This window comes from Babylonia areolata, chromosome 6 (assembly GCF_041734735.1).
Source record: "Babylonia areolata isolate BAREFJ2019XMU chromosome 6, ASM4173473v1, whole genome shotgun sequence".
Classification (NCBI taxonomy): domain Eukaryota; kingdom Metazoa; phylum Mollusca; class Gastropoda; order Neogastropoda; family Buccinidae; genus Babylonia; species Babylonia areolata.
Genome location: NC_134881.1, coordinates 52,536,523 through 52,552,687, shown reverse-complemented (window position 1 = coordinate 52,552,687; position 16,165 = coordinate 52,536,523). Strand labels below are relative to the sequence as shown.

Here is a 16,165-nt window from a genome sequence, read left to right as displayed (position 1 = left end):
ATTTAGTGGGTGCGGCTTATATACCAGTGCGCTCAATAGACCAAACTTTACGGGACCTGTTCTGACATCTGGATCTTTGTCTTGCAGACAAGCAGCAACCATCAAACCAATTGAAGAAGAGGAATCACAAGTTGTCAAGATTGATGCAACAAAGGTAAGGAAACAGGCAAATTGAAAGTACAAGTGAACTTTAAAAGTCATTGGTACAGGTGCACCAACAAAAAAGGTGGGAACCAGTGCATGAAGACGGATGAATTAAAAGTGTGAGTGAACTGAAAGTCGTCGGTACTGGTGCACTGGTGCATCATGGAGAAAGAAACACACAGAGGATTGAATGATTAGAAGACAAGTGCATCAAGAATTAGAAAGAAAAAAAAAAAAAAAAACTGGTATGGAGAAGATTCATAAGAGAATTAGAAAAAAAGAACTGGTATGAGAAGATTCATAAGAGAACAAGAAAAAGATTTGGTTCAGGGAAGACTCAGAATAAAAAAAAAATTAAAAAAAGAATTGGAATGAGGAAACATTCACAAGAGAATATGAAAAAGAAGTGGTACGGCGATGATTCATAGGAGAATAAGAAAAATAATTTAAGGAGAAGATTCATAAGAGTATTAAAAAAAAAAAATGGTACAGGGAAAGATTCATAAGAGAACAAGAAAAACAACTGGTTCAGGGAAGACTCATAAGAGAATAAGAAGAAGAAAAAAAAATCTACATGGGGAAGGATTCATAAGAGAACAATAAAACGAATTGGTATGGGAAAAGATTCATAAGAGAATAAGAAAAGAAAAAAACTATGGGGGAGATTTATAAGAGATTAAGAAAAAAGAATTTGTATGGTCATGATTCAGAAGATGAAAAAGAATTTAAGGCAAAGTTTCATAAGAGAATACAAAAAAAAGAAATGGGGAATACTCGTAAGAGAAAAAGAAAAAAAACCCTGTATGGGTAGATTCATAAGAGAATAACAGAAAAAGATTTTAAGGTGAAGACTCATAAGACAATAAGAAAAAAGAACTGGTATTTGGAAAGACTCATGAGACACCTGTCATTTCAAGACATTGTGCTTTCAGTGTCAAGAGGTTTACAATTTATTATTTCCAGTCAGATACTGTTCGGAGTTGTGAAATCTTGATTTCAACTTTAAGCATATGTTCACAGTGTTTTTTTTCTCTCACGCTGTATAAGGGAAATAGCACATCAAAAGTAAGCATGTGTCTGTCTGTCTGTCTTCAGGACTTCAGTGTTAAGAAATCATGTTTATCAATAACATAATTATACATGTTGCATGCAGTCAGTGTTTAATAACTATTTTTTTTTATGGAAACTGGTTACGTGGTGTGATTTTTGCTGTTGCGTTTTTTTCCATATTTGTGATGGTGATGATCTTTTCTGGAATTTGGTATATGTTTTCTGGTCTAATAATATAGCCTTCATTGCAAGGGAGAAAAAAAAAAGTTTTTTCTCCAAAGCAATCAATGCCCTGTCTCTCGAACAAATCCAGTATGATTAAATAGAATTGTGCAGTCAACAACCATCTACCTCAAGATTTAGTCGTCAGCCCCATTCACATGTAATATGCGGCTTCTGTTTAAGCGTGTGTGTGTGTGTGCATGTGCGTGTGTGCATGTGTGGGTATGCACAGGGTTTTTTTTCTTATTGATATGCACATGTATGTATCTTAATTTCTATATCTGTGCTTGTGTATGATTTTCAATTTATTTTTGTACCTTTTTATGTACGTATTCTATTTTATTCAATGCGTGACTCTGTGTGTGTGTGTGTGTGTGTGTGCACAAGTTTTTTTTGGTTTTTTTTATTGATTTGCACATGTATGTATCCTGATTTCTACTGTATCTGTGTTTGTGTATGATTTTCGATTTATGTTTGTACCTTTTTATGTACGTATTCTATTCTATTCTATTTTATTCAGTGCGTGACTGTGTGTGTGTGTGTGTGTGTGTGTGCAGAAGCAGCGCAGCATTGAGCTGAACAAGATCATGGGGGAGCTGAGCGTGGACGAGGGGGCCCAGGGCGACAGTGACCTGTTGGACCTGATGGACAGCGCCAACTGAGTGGACATCTCCCACCCTCCCCTCCCCCCCTTCCCCCCACTCCCCACCATGTTCCTCAACACAGCCTGCAGCTAGCTGTCTGGAGAAGGAGGAGGTGTGTTCACTGAAGTGTTATTACCACAGGTATTGTATTGTGTTACTCTTTTTTTTTTTTTGTCACAACAGATTTCTCTGCTCCCCCTATCGAAGTGGGTCTTTCTTTTGTTGCCGTGAGTTCTTTAATGCGCGCAAAGTGCATGCCGCACACAGGACCTTGGTTTATCGTCTCATCCGAATGACTAGCACCCAGCCCACCACTCAGGGTTCTAGTGGAGGGAGAGAAAACACTGGTGCGTGTGGGGATCGAACCTGTGCGCTCAGATTCTCTTGCTTCCCAGGCGGGTGCATTACCTCTAGGCCTTCATTCCACTCTCATAATTATCATGGATGTCATATCAACCGAACACCCCCTGAGACACCCCCCCCTGTTCTTGCCACCAGCAGCTCTGTAGGGATCTGTGTGCATACCTGGTACTTTATATACATATATATATACATATATATATATATATACACAGCCAGTGACTCTAAAACTCATGCCAGTGACTTAAGGTTAGGAGAGACTGTTACTCAAGGTTTGGAGAGACTGTCTAAACTCATGCCAGTGATTTAAGGTTAGGAGAAACTGTCTAAACTCACGCCATTGACTTGAGGTGAGGAGAGACTGTTATGTCATGCCAGTCACTTAAGGTTAGGAGAGACTGTTACTCAAGGTTTGGAGAGACTGTCTAAACTCATGCCAGTGATTTAAGGTTAGGAGAAACTGTCAAAACTCATGCCAGTGACTTAATATTCGGAGATACTCTAAAACTCATGCCAATGACTTAAGGTTAGGAGAGACTGTCAACACATGTTGAACAAAGTGACACTGTAACTGCATGGAGATGGTGTGCTTCATACAACAAAAGCAGCATGGTTTTGCACTGACATGCAAGCGCGAGTTCACACACACGCACACGAAGACATTCACATTGCCGACAGCCCCAAAAGAAAGTTGGACAGCCAGTTTTAGTGAGTGTGTCCCAGCATCGGATGGATTCACAGCAGTCAGTTTTACACAGTGAGCTGAAGTTTATATCAGTATCAGGCATGAGTTTGTTGTTGGTTGGAACATGCTCTGCATGTGTGTGTGTGTGTGTGTGTGTTGCAATGTGTGGACACCCAGTTTTGTTGTGTTCAGTGTGTTGAGACTTTACACATGGATTCCACAGTGATTGTAGATAGTTTGTGAGTGTTCCTGTCACTGTGGCTTTCACCTCCCACAGACTGAAAGCATGTTGGAACTTTTTCTTCTTGTCATTTTGCAATAAAAGTGAATTGTTTCTGTTCAGGTTTAAGAACCCTGATTTTTTTTTTTTTTTTTTTTTTTTTTGCATGCAATAAATGTGAATGCTTTCTGTTCCGATGTTTTAGAACCCTGAAAAGTTGTTTTTATTCTGTTTCATTGTTACCATGACACTCATTTGAATCCGTGTATATGTGCGTGTGCTGAATTATGACAATGTAAGGCCAGTAAAACTAAACGAATGCTTGGTGTATGTCAGGGTGGTGCTGGGGGGACCCTTGGAGACCACATAAATCCCTGCTCAAATGATTGAGAACTCTTTTTGCCGTAGTACTTTTTGAAGCATTGTGCACATTAAAGACTTACAACAAGAGCCATAAGAGGTTAATGGGATGAACATCGGTCTGGTTTTACACAGTTATGATATTCCATGTGTATACTCAAAGGCTTTCATCTCCCCCGTTTTCAATCCATTTGCAGTACTGCAGAAAGCTAGACAGAATTCCATGTACCTGTTTGTGTCGAGGAATGACCAAAAGGCACCTTTTCCAGTGTAACTTTTGCTTCAAAAGATTTCAGATTAAAAACACAAAGGAATATTGAAAAGTTTTTTTTTTTTCCAAGGACGTTATAAGGTAAGCGACACGTTTTCAGCATTTGGAGTACGTAGTGTTCATGTTTTTAATGCAAAGCACAGTACTGTCAAGCCACAAGTCTCTCTCATCAGTTTCTTGGGGCTGCCATTGTTTCATGCACAAAATAGGATACAAAACATTCCTGGGAAGAACAAAATGATAATGTTCTTGTTATTTGTGATTTGATTGAATTGGAAGAGCATTACAGTTCCAGTTGCTTTATTTGATCACATCCCTTTACTGTTGTTGATATTAGACAAAACATGTGATACATTCCTTGCAAAAATGTGATTAGATTACATTGTATTGAAAGGTGTATAATTACTGAAGCATCCGTCCATTCTCGCAGCATTGCAAGGAATGGTTTTCATTGAACTGCACATGATCTGATCATTATGTATGTTGTTTAAAGTATTCCCTGTTTGGTGACAAATAAATGATGTGAAGGCTTGTATGTGTGTGTGTGTGTGCTTCTATATGTCTGCATGTGTGTGTTAATGAATGTGCGTTTGTGTATGTGCTTGTGCCTTCAACAAGACAGTTCACCACCATGTCATGTTAAACGGATCCTTTGTTCACACTGTGAGAAATCTTAGACAGCTGACCCCTTTGACCGAGTTTGAAGTGAACAAATCCATTGCACTGTTTTGACACAGACTGAATCATGTGACTGAGAGTATCGAGTCTGAAAGATTCGGTACTGGGGAGTGTTTTCCACACACAAAAACTAGGCAGCGAAAGATTGAACTCTCTCCGTACAAAGGAATGCATGAGCATTCCTACATAAAATGTATTCGGTTTCAGACGACGGAATGGAATAGCATTTTCAAGAAATAAAAATCCATCACGCGCTGTACACGTGATTTTGTGATTAGCCAAGCAGAGTGTGCTATTCTGGGTCACTCCACAATCGAATGGTATGATTGGTCAGCCTGCCATGTGTGGCCCATCTCGCACACACGCTGACAAAGTCACTGACCAGTCGTCTGCTCGCATGCCAGCCTGTTAGCAAAGCGGGCTCTTCATAAAATGTTGTGAAGCGAACAAGGTAGCGACGGCAACGTTTTAGGGTTGCCAAGTACTTGAAATGCTACAAACTGAAGGGTCGGACATTGAAGAGGTGGATGATGACGAAGAAGAAAGCGAATTTAATGCAGAAAGCGAGCATGGGTATGGTGATTCGGGGTGAAAAATTGGCAGTATTTTCTACATATGGCAAAAGTGTAAAAAATAAGATGAGAAATTTGATTTTTTTTTTTTTATATATATGTAATAGCTCAACACGTAATAAACCAGTTCTGAAAGTTTCATTTTCTTATTCTGTATTTTGTACTTTTTGTAATTTTTTTCCAAACCCTTACAAATGGGCTGTCTGTGGGGAAAAGCAAGGGAGAAAACTTGTCATCCCGAGTGAGTTAATGCCCCTCCTCTCTCCAAACATGCACACACACACACACCTCTCTCTCTCAATGTCTGACACAGTGCATGTATTTTGCTCAATAAATATATTTTTTTATTTTTCTCTGAGCAGGCACCTGGTAGAGAGAGTGTTGATACAGAACATGTCAACAACAATCACTTCATCTGTAACAACCGGTCCACATGAACCTCTCATGCTAACTATGTACACAGCCATCACGACCAGCTATCCACTGTGGCCAGCATATATACACACACAAGTTCCATCATCATCGTCATCATCATCACACATGAAAAGATACTTGCCACTCCCATGTACAAACAACATTCCACCACTTTGTTTTGTTTTAGTTTTTCTTGGGTTTTTTTGTTTGTTTGTTTTTTCTAAAGCAGTAGTACACACGTCACAGACACACAATTTACAAACAAGAACCTCTTTACTCTGTGAATCCATTCTGCCTCAAACCTGAACAATATCTGCTTGTCACTATACTGGTGGCCCATCCAAATCTACCGGTTATTTTAATCCAACCACACACACTTGTTGTGACAATTGATTCCACGTTTTCCTTGGAACCTGCCATCCTTTTTCAACATGTACCCCCTCTAATGCAACTGACAACCGTTACCCAGCACTTTAAAACAACAGCTACATCAGTAACATGAATGAAAGCTAAAATCCTGCCTTAGATTTTGTATTATGTGCCAATTAGTACAGAACTGCCAGTCTCCTAAAATTAATAACAATTCCAAGCAATATCTGTTCCTGAATCACAGTCAGCGTAATAAGTAACCTAAAAATATGTTTTAAAACACTTTTTAAAAAAAAAAAAATAAGCGAGTGAATAAATAAATAAAACAAATAGATTGTCAAAGTTGATTTACCATACTTAAGCACCGTTTTTTCCTCAATTTCTCCTCATTTTTCCTCCACTACTGAGCACCAGGTCTTGTCTCCCACTTCCCCCCCCCTCCCCAATCCCCATCCCAATAAACGTGAATGCCCCCTGAAAAATAATGCCAGCTGGAGCAAACAGCTCCTGATCCACAGGACTGAAGTCAACAGTCACTGCTGAACACATCCACCACTGAAATTTCAATCCACCCCAAGGACTGAAACTGTTCTTATCCAAAGAAAACCAATTTCTAACATCTATTTTTTTTCTTTCTTTAACTGCTACTAAATATTTCCATCGCCAAAATTAGACTGCATCAAGAAATTTCAGTAATTAACTCTCTCCATACGAACGGCGAAAGAGACGACGTTAACAGCATTTCACCCCAATTACCATCATCAAAATATTGCAAGCGGAAGGCTCTTATACTGAAGAGGTGAATGTTGACAAAGAATACCACAATCCTGACGACGGAAGCTAAAGGTTGGGTCATTGAGACAGCCACAGGACATCCGAGGGGTCTGTGTAGAGGAGAAGAGAGGACTGGCCGTACTGAGTGAGTTAAACAGTGACAACCACACTGCAAACTAGATCAACAGATTTCACTGATATCACATGCTGCAATGCTCACTCCAGCTACGTAAGTACTGCAGAATATGCAATTTGATATTCCCACCTGCAAAAAAGTTTTTTTTGTTGTTGTTTTCTTTTAACCTACGAATTTCACTATGCCTTAACTATTCCAGAAACTATGCCTGAACTGTCCCAGAAACTATGCCTGAACTGTCCCAGAAAATAAAATACTGACCAGCAGCAGCATTCATGTGTACAACTGCACAACTGATCATGGTCGTCTCTTGGTAACTGATGATGACCATGTGTTGCGCTGGCATCACTGGACAATCACCAGTATACTTGCTTAGGGCTTCATAGCCTAAAAGTCCATCTGGCTAGATCTTGACTCCGTTTGGCCTTATGTCACTGCCATTCGTTGGGATTCATTGCTATATCCCCCAGAGACAAAGTACTGAGAAAATGTCAACGACGTTCCCTAGGATTTATTGCTTTATCCCTCAGGTAATCTTCATGCTGACAAAGTACTGAGAAAATGTCACCGACGTTCCCTAGGATTTCTCGTAATCACCATGGTAACCTTCACATGATGACAAAGTACCTGGGACCACACACCACAATCACAACGGCTGTATGGATTCACCTGAGCTCGTTAGCACACCCCTCATCAACAGGTAACACATCAGTTCATTTGGACACAAGTCTGTTGCCCCCAATCACCAACAACAACAAAAATCACCATCAGATACAATACTGATCATTCAAAGTTCAGAGCGGTCTTTATCGTCACACCCTTTTCTATGTTTCGTCAGACAACACGCAGACATACAAACAAAAGAAACTTTTTTTTATATATCTTTTGTTACTTATTGCCTGGCCGACAAAACACAGGACCATAATAATGAAAAGAAGAAGAAAAAAGATTTAACAAAACTCTTGAATCAATGGTTACAATGCGGATGACAGTTTCAGTTTGAAGGAGGTGACGAAGCATACAGACATCCACGTATGCTAACACCACATCCGCATCTGAAGAAAAAAAAATCAAGAAAAAAAAAAAGATACCGGACGTATGCTGAAACCCCAAGACATTGGTCAGCCCTTGAGAATATGACACAGAACACATTATGGAGATGTAAAAAAAAAAAAAAAACAAAAAAAAAAAACCAACACACAACTAAAATATGGCGCCATGAGAAGTTGGACTGCCTGAGATAATGTGTCAACAATGCAACCAACCTCTCCTGCTTTTATGTCAAACTGTTATCCCCAAACACACACACACACCGGCTCCCTCCTCCCCCACCCTCCCCTTATTGAAGAAGGAAGACAACATGTCAATTAAAACTTATTTGTATTTTCAAAAAAAGACATTTGAACCAATGCAATAATAGATGAATGTCTTTCAAAAGAGAACTTCCAGCCAAGCCAGATTCTGGAACTGAAAGTTTATGACATCTCTCTCTTCCCCCTCCTCTTTTCTGTATCCACCCACACACACATTCACACACACACACACAAATTCTCCTCATACACACAGACACACACACTCACATCACACACACAAATTCTCCTCATACACACAGACACACACACTCACATTACACACACAAATTTTCACACACACACACACACACACACACATGCACAAATCCCCCAAATTCTCGCTGAAACCGTTCACATTTTGTTCCTCCCCGCTCTCAGTAGGATCAGGATCAGCAAGAAGATGTAGATGCAAATATCACGACTACCATGAGAGTCTAGCACACTGAAAGACTGAACAACTATCGACTGAATACAAGGAACGGACACCATATCAAATCCTGACACACCCAGTTCACATACCCTATCACACACCAACATGTCATTTATCTATCTATAGTCTGTTCATCTGAGATGATGCTATCAGACTGAAGACACATCAACAGCATAAGGGAAAAACAGTTTCAGTTTCAGTTTCAGTAGCTCAAGGAGGCGTCACTGCGTTCGGACAAATCCATGCACGCTACACCACATCTGCCAAGCAGATGCCTGACCAGCAGCGTAACCCAACGCGCTCAGTCAGGCCTTGAGAGGGAAAAACAGCAAAAGCGGAAAAAAGACTTTCTCACACATACACAACAAGTACTGCATGGAAACTCTACTTTCAGACTGGAAACTCAGCACTACAGAAGACAGTGTGTGGCATCAGGGCTGTTGAAGGCAGGCAGAGAGCAACCAGGCTCCACCATACACAGGGTACCTACAGACCACCATCAAGCAACCCCCCTCCCTCCCACCCCCTCCCCAAGACCTACCTCTGCCCCAAACCGTATCAAACACAAACCCAAACTCAATCAAAATGGCTAAATTGCTGACAAAACAGACTGATGGACATCCCAATATTCAGTATCACATTCTATTTTCACCACTTTTTGTTGTTGTTATTTTCTAATTGATTGCCGAACAATAAACTGAGATCTTTGTTGAATGGTACTGGTCATCGGTTTTATCAAAATTCCAAGACTTTTCCAGCCCTGGAAAAAAAAAAAAAAAAGATTCTCACAAGACCTGACAAGACTTCCAGAATTCTGTACGAACTTTCCAGCTTGCTGACCTCAGAATCTGAATATGTTAAGATCAGGGAACTAATTTCACTTTAAAAAACAACAACAAACCCCACACTTAAATATTGCTCTTTTTTTCTGGCTATTTGACTAAGTGTAAAGGTGACACAAACTGATGGATGATGACAGAAACAAAGACAGCAATCGAAAAAAAAAAAGAGGAAACATCCGGCACAGAACTTCCAGAACATGGAGATGCTGAGTATACTGAACGAGCCCTCAGCAAAAGGGAGGGGGGGGGGGGGGGGGGAAGGGGAGGAGGGGAGATGCGGGGGGCCCAACCCAGCACAACATGTCCTTGTCCTTGTCTCCAAACGAAGGGCCAGAGAAACATCACCACAGCAGCGAGAGAAAGCAGTACGCGAATAAATCAACACAAAAATGAATGAAGAAATAAATGAATAAAGAAATACAAGTGGAAAGACAGAGACAGGAAGAGCCACAGAAATAACAGCACTGTTTGGGTTTTTTGGTTGTTTTTTTTGCCCCATCATCTGCACCGTTTCAGTGGCATTACTCCCACGCCGCTCATTTAGATTCCCCCCATACACGGTCACACCCGGGTTCGTCCGTCACAGTTCCAGCGTCGACAGAACAGCGCTGTTTTTATTCTTCCACTCTTAAAACAGCATGGGAAGGGGGGGGGGGAGCATTAAAGTTTCTAAAACGCAGTAGTTTTAAAACGCAGTAGTAAAACAATTTTTTTTAAAAAGGAATAAAAGAAAAAAATAACATGGAAATATTTCTTGTTCACATACATGTATTGTTAACAACTCTTTTCTGAAAGAAACAAAAATAAAGAACAAGCAAGAACAAAGGTATATATATATATATATATATCTCAACACCTGAGTGACAAAACAACACAAATGTTACATATTTACAAAACCAAATCACCCTCAAAAAACAGATATGACTTTAACTTGAAACACAAAATAACAAAACAAAGGGTACTCAACAATAACAGATGTATACAAAAAAATCTTGACTTCAGAATCCGTACACAAAGAAAAAGAACATTTTCAGCATCCAGAAACAAAGTGAAAAAAAAAACAAAAAAAAACAAAAAAAACATTCTAACACAAATCACACCACCAATAAAAATGATCAGTCATGTAGCCGAGACTGGATATGGTAATGTAAAAAGCACATGAAAACACCAGTCAAGACAGTGACCTGTCACGCCCCTCCCCCCCAAACCCCCCCCCCCCCCCCCCCCCCCCCCCTCCCACCCACCAACCCACCCGGCACCACCTAGAAACAATCACGATGCCACTCAGAACAGAACATACCTTACTAATGGATTTCTACGTCGCTCCTCCTCAGCAGAATCAACCCACTCCAGCAGTAACTCTGGACCAGCCAGCGAGTGTCAAACACAAGCATCTGTCATTGCTAAAAATGAGCCGAGAGCTTCAAGGAATCAGCGGTGCTCAGCGCCCCATAGACTGGTTATGCGCGTCACCTGGGAACCTATGTCGCTGGCAAAATTACCCACCCACCAGTGGCCACAGACAACGCTGAAAGGAAAAGTCTTTTTTACGTAGAATTACGTTTGATTCAACACGCTTACTGCGCAACCCACCGTTGCAGACTCCAGCATGGGTCGGAACCCTGACAATGACAAAGAGATTATTTTTTGAGGCTGCTGTTTTTTGTGTGGATTTCAGAAGAACTTTTCTCTGGCATGCTGAGCAACTATGTCACACAATGATGCACAATAAATGACAGCCGTTTCATTTCTTCTTGTTCCACCTTCAACTGTTTTGTCTTGTCATTCATCACGTCTTCCATGTGTTGGCACTTTATACTCATCAAGTTGTCCTGCTGTTTTTTTTCAGGTTTTCTGTTGTTTCTTTGCTGTTGTTTTTGCTGGAAATTTGTCTTGTCTCTGCAACTGAACACCTGGCAATCTTTCTTCTTTTTTTTTCTTTTTTTTCTTCTTTTTTTTTTCCAAAGTCATACTTTTTTTTTTTTTGCATCAACATCAAACAGCAACAATGCAAATGACTGGAATTCAAAACATGTCAAACCACAAAATGATATCGGCTTGATTTTCATGGTAAACTTAAAAAAAAATAATAAAACCCACCATAATCAACAAATGTTTCTTGGCATGCTCTAATATGTACATCAAGACCCCAAATATAACACAGGTAACATGTGAACAAGCTCCGATTATGCCACCTCACACCAATTATGTTGACATGCAATGAACTGGGTATTTGAGTGGTTTTCACGCACTGTTTCAGGACCGCAGGTTCCCGCCTTCACATCAAATACACAGCTTACTTGCCATCACATCACACTCCCCCACCCTATCTCCCTCTTTACTGAATCCTATTTGTGCTTCATCTGCTTAACTCACTCCATACGAACGGCGAAAGAAAAGACGTTAACAGCGTTTCACCCCAGTTACCACCATCAAAATATTTCAAGTGGAAGGCTCTCATACTGAAGAGGTGAATGTTGACAAAGAATACCACAATTCTGACGACGGAAGCTAAAGGTTGGGTCATTGAGACACCCACTGGACATCCAAGGGGTCTGTGTAGAGGAGAAGAGAGGACTGGCCGTACTGAGTGAGTTAACAATATGCTTTGCGTGTCAATGACAAAGTGCCAAATGTTCTTTAAAAAATAAAATAAAACCCAATAAAAGCATTATGGCAAACAAAGAAAAAAAACCCCCACCCTGACAACAATGTTCATGTAATTGCAAGGTGGAACTGTTGTTTCAGTTCAATTACTTGGAAGTTAACTGTACGCAACAAGTCACCACACGTACGCACATATTTCTCAAGTGCAAAAAAAAAAAAAAAAAAAAAAAAAAAAAAAAAAAAAAAAAGAAGAATCTCACTTACCATTGCAAATATAATCATTATTTCTTCTAAAGACAGTACGGTCATTTAGCATTGTCAACAAGCACACAAGAAATCTCAAGGCGATTAAGTTACATCCCAATCCTCTCCCATGCCCATGTGTTACAATTCTGGCACATATTTTGCTAACAACTTTTAATTATTTGCAGGAGGAACAAAAAAAAAAAAGGGCGTCTAAGGATAGGGAAGTGGGAGAGGGGGAAAAGGAGGTGTGTGGTTTCTATAGTCAGGGAAACTAACATCAACAATTGACTCAAAGGAGTTTGTATTACACTCCATGGTTGGTGATACTATACTTACCATGTCAAACTGATGCAAACTAACAAGCAACATCAACAACTGACTGAAACGATGGTTATTCTGTTCAATTATTTGCTAGCAGAGCCAATGTTTCTCTGCTCACAAAGAGATCATTCTGTTGTTGGGAGGCATAGGGGGGGTGGGGGGGGTGGGGTGAGTGGAATGGGGTGGTGGGCAGGTGGGTGGATTCTACCTGTTGTGGAAACATCAACGTCGACACTGATTCACTTGAAAATATCACTATTCTGCTGTTCACAGATCAGCACAGACATTTCATTGCTCACACAGGCATCAATCACTCTGCTGTCAAGGGGGTGGGGGGGGAAGTGGGGGGGGGCGGGAAAGTTTTATCACTGCTGCTCACAAGCGTTGTCCCAATCTGTACTTCATGTTTGCCCATAAATATAATTATATATATACATACATATAAATACATATATGTATATGTATATAATTGACAAGAGGCACAGGGAACGTTTTTGGCATCGTTTCAACTTACTGAGATAAATGTACATGCACCCCACCCTCACACCCTCTGCATGAAGGTGACAAACACCGCTATTGGGTAAATATAAAATAAATAAAAAGCATTGTAATACAGCTCATTATGTACTTGTGTATGAATGTATTTGTCAGTAACTGTGTGTGTGTGCACATCCATACATGTGCATATGTGAGTGCATGTATGTAGGACCTGCCTACATAAAAAAAAATGATCAGAAAACAAATCATACAAAACATTGTTCAGAAAACTAGTATTGGAAAATTCTGCTGAATCCAAATAACTGTCTTCTGGGGATGGGGGTGGTAGGGAAAAAAAAAAAACACTATAAAAAACAAACAAAAAAAACACAAACAACTGTATTTAGAAAGAGTAAAGTTGCATGTTGCATGCTCAAATATTTTCAACAGCTTAACATATATGGTCCTGCCACGTCATCTACATGTGTTCCCTTTCAGCACGTTAAATATCACTAAGCATCTAATTCACTGATGTGGTGCAGCACATATGGATTTGTTCTAACGCTGTGACACCTCCTTGAGTAGTAAACTGATCTGAATATATATCAGTGACAGAAAATTTCCAAAAATCAGAAGTACTGAACAAAATAAACAGATACAGAAAAAATAAAATCAGTAAATTATCTACCTAAATAATAAATAAACGAATAAAAAGATCATGTGTAAAAAAAAAAAAAAAAAAAAAAAAATTTCATAAAAAGAAACTTAAACAAATAACTCAGTAACAGTATTAGTCACAGCAGAATTTAGACGCCCCCCCAAAAAAAAAAACAAACAAAAAAACCCAAAATTCTGTAATGCAGAGCTCCAAGAGGAAAAAAAAATGTTGGAAAATTAACAACAGCATCGATCATAGCACAATACTCTCCAGACAATGCTCAAGTCACTCTTAGTTCAATTTCAGCACCATCCCCTTACCAGCCAAACTGACAAGTTTTTTTTTTCCTTTCCTTTTCATTTCTTTCTTTCTTTAATTTTTTTTTTAACTAACTTTTCACTTTCAAACAACCACCACTTTAACACATCAAAACCGCCCTGTGTTTTGGTGACATCTGCAAAATTCTCCAGCTTTTTTTGTTGTTTTTTTTTGAGGGGGTGACGTTTACAAAACTGTCTTCTATTTTTGGGGGAAGACATTTGCAAAACTGTCCCTTTTTTGGGGGGCGACGTCTGCAAAACTGTCCCCAGTTTTTTGGGGTGATGTTTACAAAACTGTCTTCTATTATTCTGGGAGACGTCTGCAAAACTGTCCAATTTTGGGGAATGACGTCTGCATAACTGTCTCTTGTTTTTTTGGTGACGTCTGCAAAACTGTCCCATTTTTGGGAACGACATCTGCATAACTGTCTCTTGTTTTTTGGTGACGTTTGCGAAACTGTCTTCTATTATTCTGGGAGACGTCTGCAAAACTGTCCAATATTTGGGATGACGTCTGCATAACTGTCTCTTGTTTTTTGGTGACGTTTGCGAAACTGTCTTGGTGATGTCTGAAAAACTGTCTCCTGTTTTTACTTGTGGGGGTGGGGGGGGGGGGGGGGGTGACATCCCCCACTGACTCACTGTGACTAGTCAATCAAAGTGATCACGCCTCCTCTGATGATCCCTTGGGCAACACGGGCAGATGATGCCTCCTCTTCTTGTTCTTCTCCTCCTCCTCCTCTTCCTCCGGCTCAAAAACCTATGTCAAAAAAAAGAATAAAACAAAATAAAATAAAAAAACAAAAAAACTTTTTTTTTTTTTTAAACAGCACAGCCGTTAGCCATGAATTATTTCAAAATGAATGAAGAGTTCTTGTCTTAAAAAGACAAAAAAAAAACAAATAAATAATTTTCAAAATGTTTGCTATCAACTCAAAACTGGATTTCCAAACTGCCACACACACATAACTCAACTTTTTCGATACATACCACCACTTATTGCACGGCTCTACTTCAAACTTTCACCAACCAGTTACATAACCTAGAAAACAAACAAACAAACAAACGATTTAATCAATACATACATAACATATAAGGCCATCGCCCATTTGTAATGGCGACCAGGAAAGTCGTCATACATTCATATCAAAATCAGGATATAGCGTGATTGATTATTCATTTACATAACCCAGAGAACGAACCAACAAACCAAACCGACAATGTCCCACCAGTGACCCTGACCTTGGTGAAGGTGTGGTCGAGCAGCTGGCTGGCCGTGGCTCGCTGTGCGGGGTCGTGGCACATGATGAGGTCCAGGAAGCCCTTGCCCTCAGGGCTGAGGCTGTCCGGCACTGCGGGCCTGTGGCCCACCCCCACCTTGTACATGATCTGGTAGTTGTTCTCCAGCTCGTGCCATGGCCGCTGTCGAAGGGAGTTAACTCACTTAGTACTGACAGTTAGCTCCCCTGACTCCCCCCCCCGCCCCCTTAGTCTACCCATCTGTATATGTAAGAAATAAAATCACCAAAAAAACAAATGTTAGAAATGATGAAGTGAAAACTTCCAAACTGATCAGTAACATGACAAGTTACTTGACTCCTACTGCTGAGACTGCAAAGCGCATACTGCATCGTACAAGTGGCTTCCGTAAAATATTAACATGTTCACCAATTCTATTCAATATTTGCTGTGCAAAGCCTTGAACGTTACTGTGCGATTCCTACTAGTCAGAAGAAAAAACATACAAAGGACAACCCTAAAAAAAAAAAAAAAAAAAAGAAGAGAAAACTGTAACTCAACTTCTTGTCGCACATGGGATGTCATAACTCATTAACAAATTCAAAACTGATCTCCACAGGTGGAACCACAGAATACACAAGGTATCACACCTTTCACACACACATACACACACAAGGTATCACACCTTTCACACACACATACACACACAAGGTATCACACCTTTCACACACACATACACACACAAGGTATCACACCTTTCACACACATACACAC

The 16,165-nt window shown here is 40.0% G+C and overlaps 2 protein-coding genes across 2 annotated transcripts in view; one reads left to right on the top strand and one right to left on the bottom strand.

Annotated features, from left to right (window-relative positions):
* Positions 1 to 4,505, top strand: part of LOC143283441 (protein OSCP1-like) — a 28,493-nt gene extending 23,988 nt beyond the window's left edge. The window contains exons 9-10 of the mRNA XM_076589680.1: positions 88 to 154; positions 1,974 to 4,505. Of these exons, the coding sequence (XP_076445795.1) occupies positions 88 to 154; positions 1,974 to 2,078 (172 nt within the window). The 3' untranslated portion in view covers positions 2,079 to 4,505. The remainder of the gene's footprint in view (positions 1 to 87; positions 155 to 1,973) is intronic.
* Positions 4,506 to 14,789: 10,284 nt separating this feature from the next.
* The window catches only part of LOC143283440 (mitogen-activated protein kinase kinase kinase 4-like), a 49,189-nt gene continuing 47,813 nt past the window's right edge, over positions 14,790 to 16,165 (bottom strand). Inside the window, exons 23-24 of the mRNA XM_076589678.1 lie at positions 15,395 to 15,574; positions 14,790 to 14,912 (exon numbers count right to left, since the gene is read on the bottom strand). Of these exons, the coding sequence (XP_076445793.1) occupies positions 14,817 to 14,912; positions 15,395 to 15,574 (276 nt within the window). The 3' untranslated portion in view covers positions 14,790 to 14,816. The remainder of the gene's footprint in view (positions 14,913 to 15,394; positions 15,575 to 16,165) is intronic.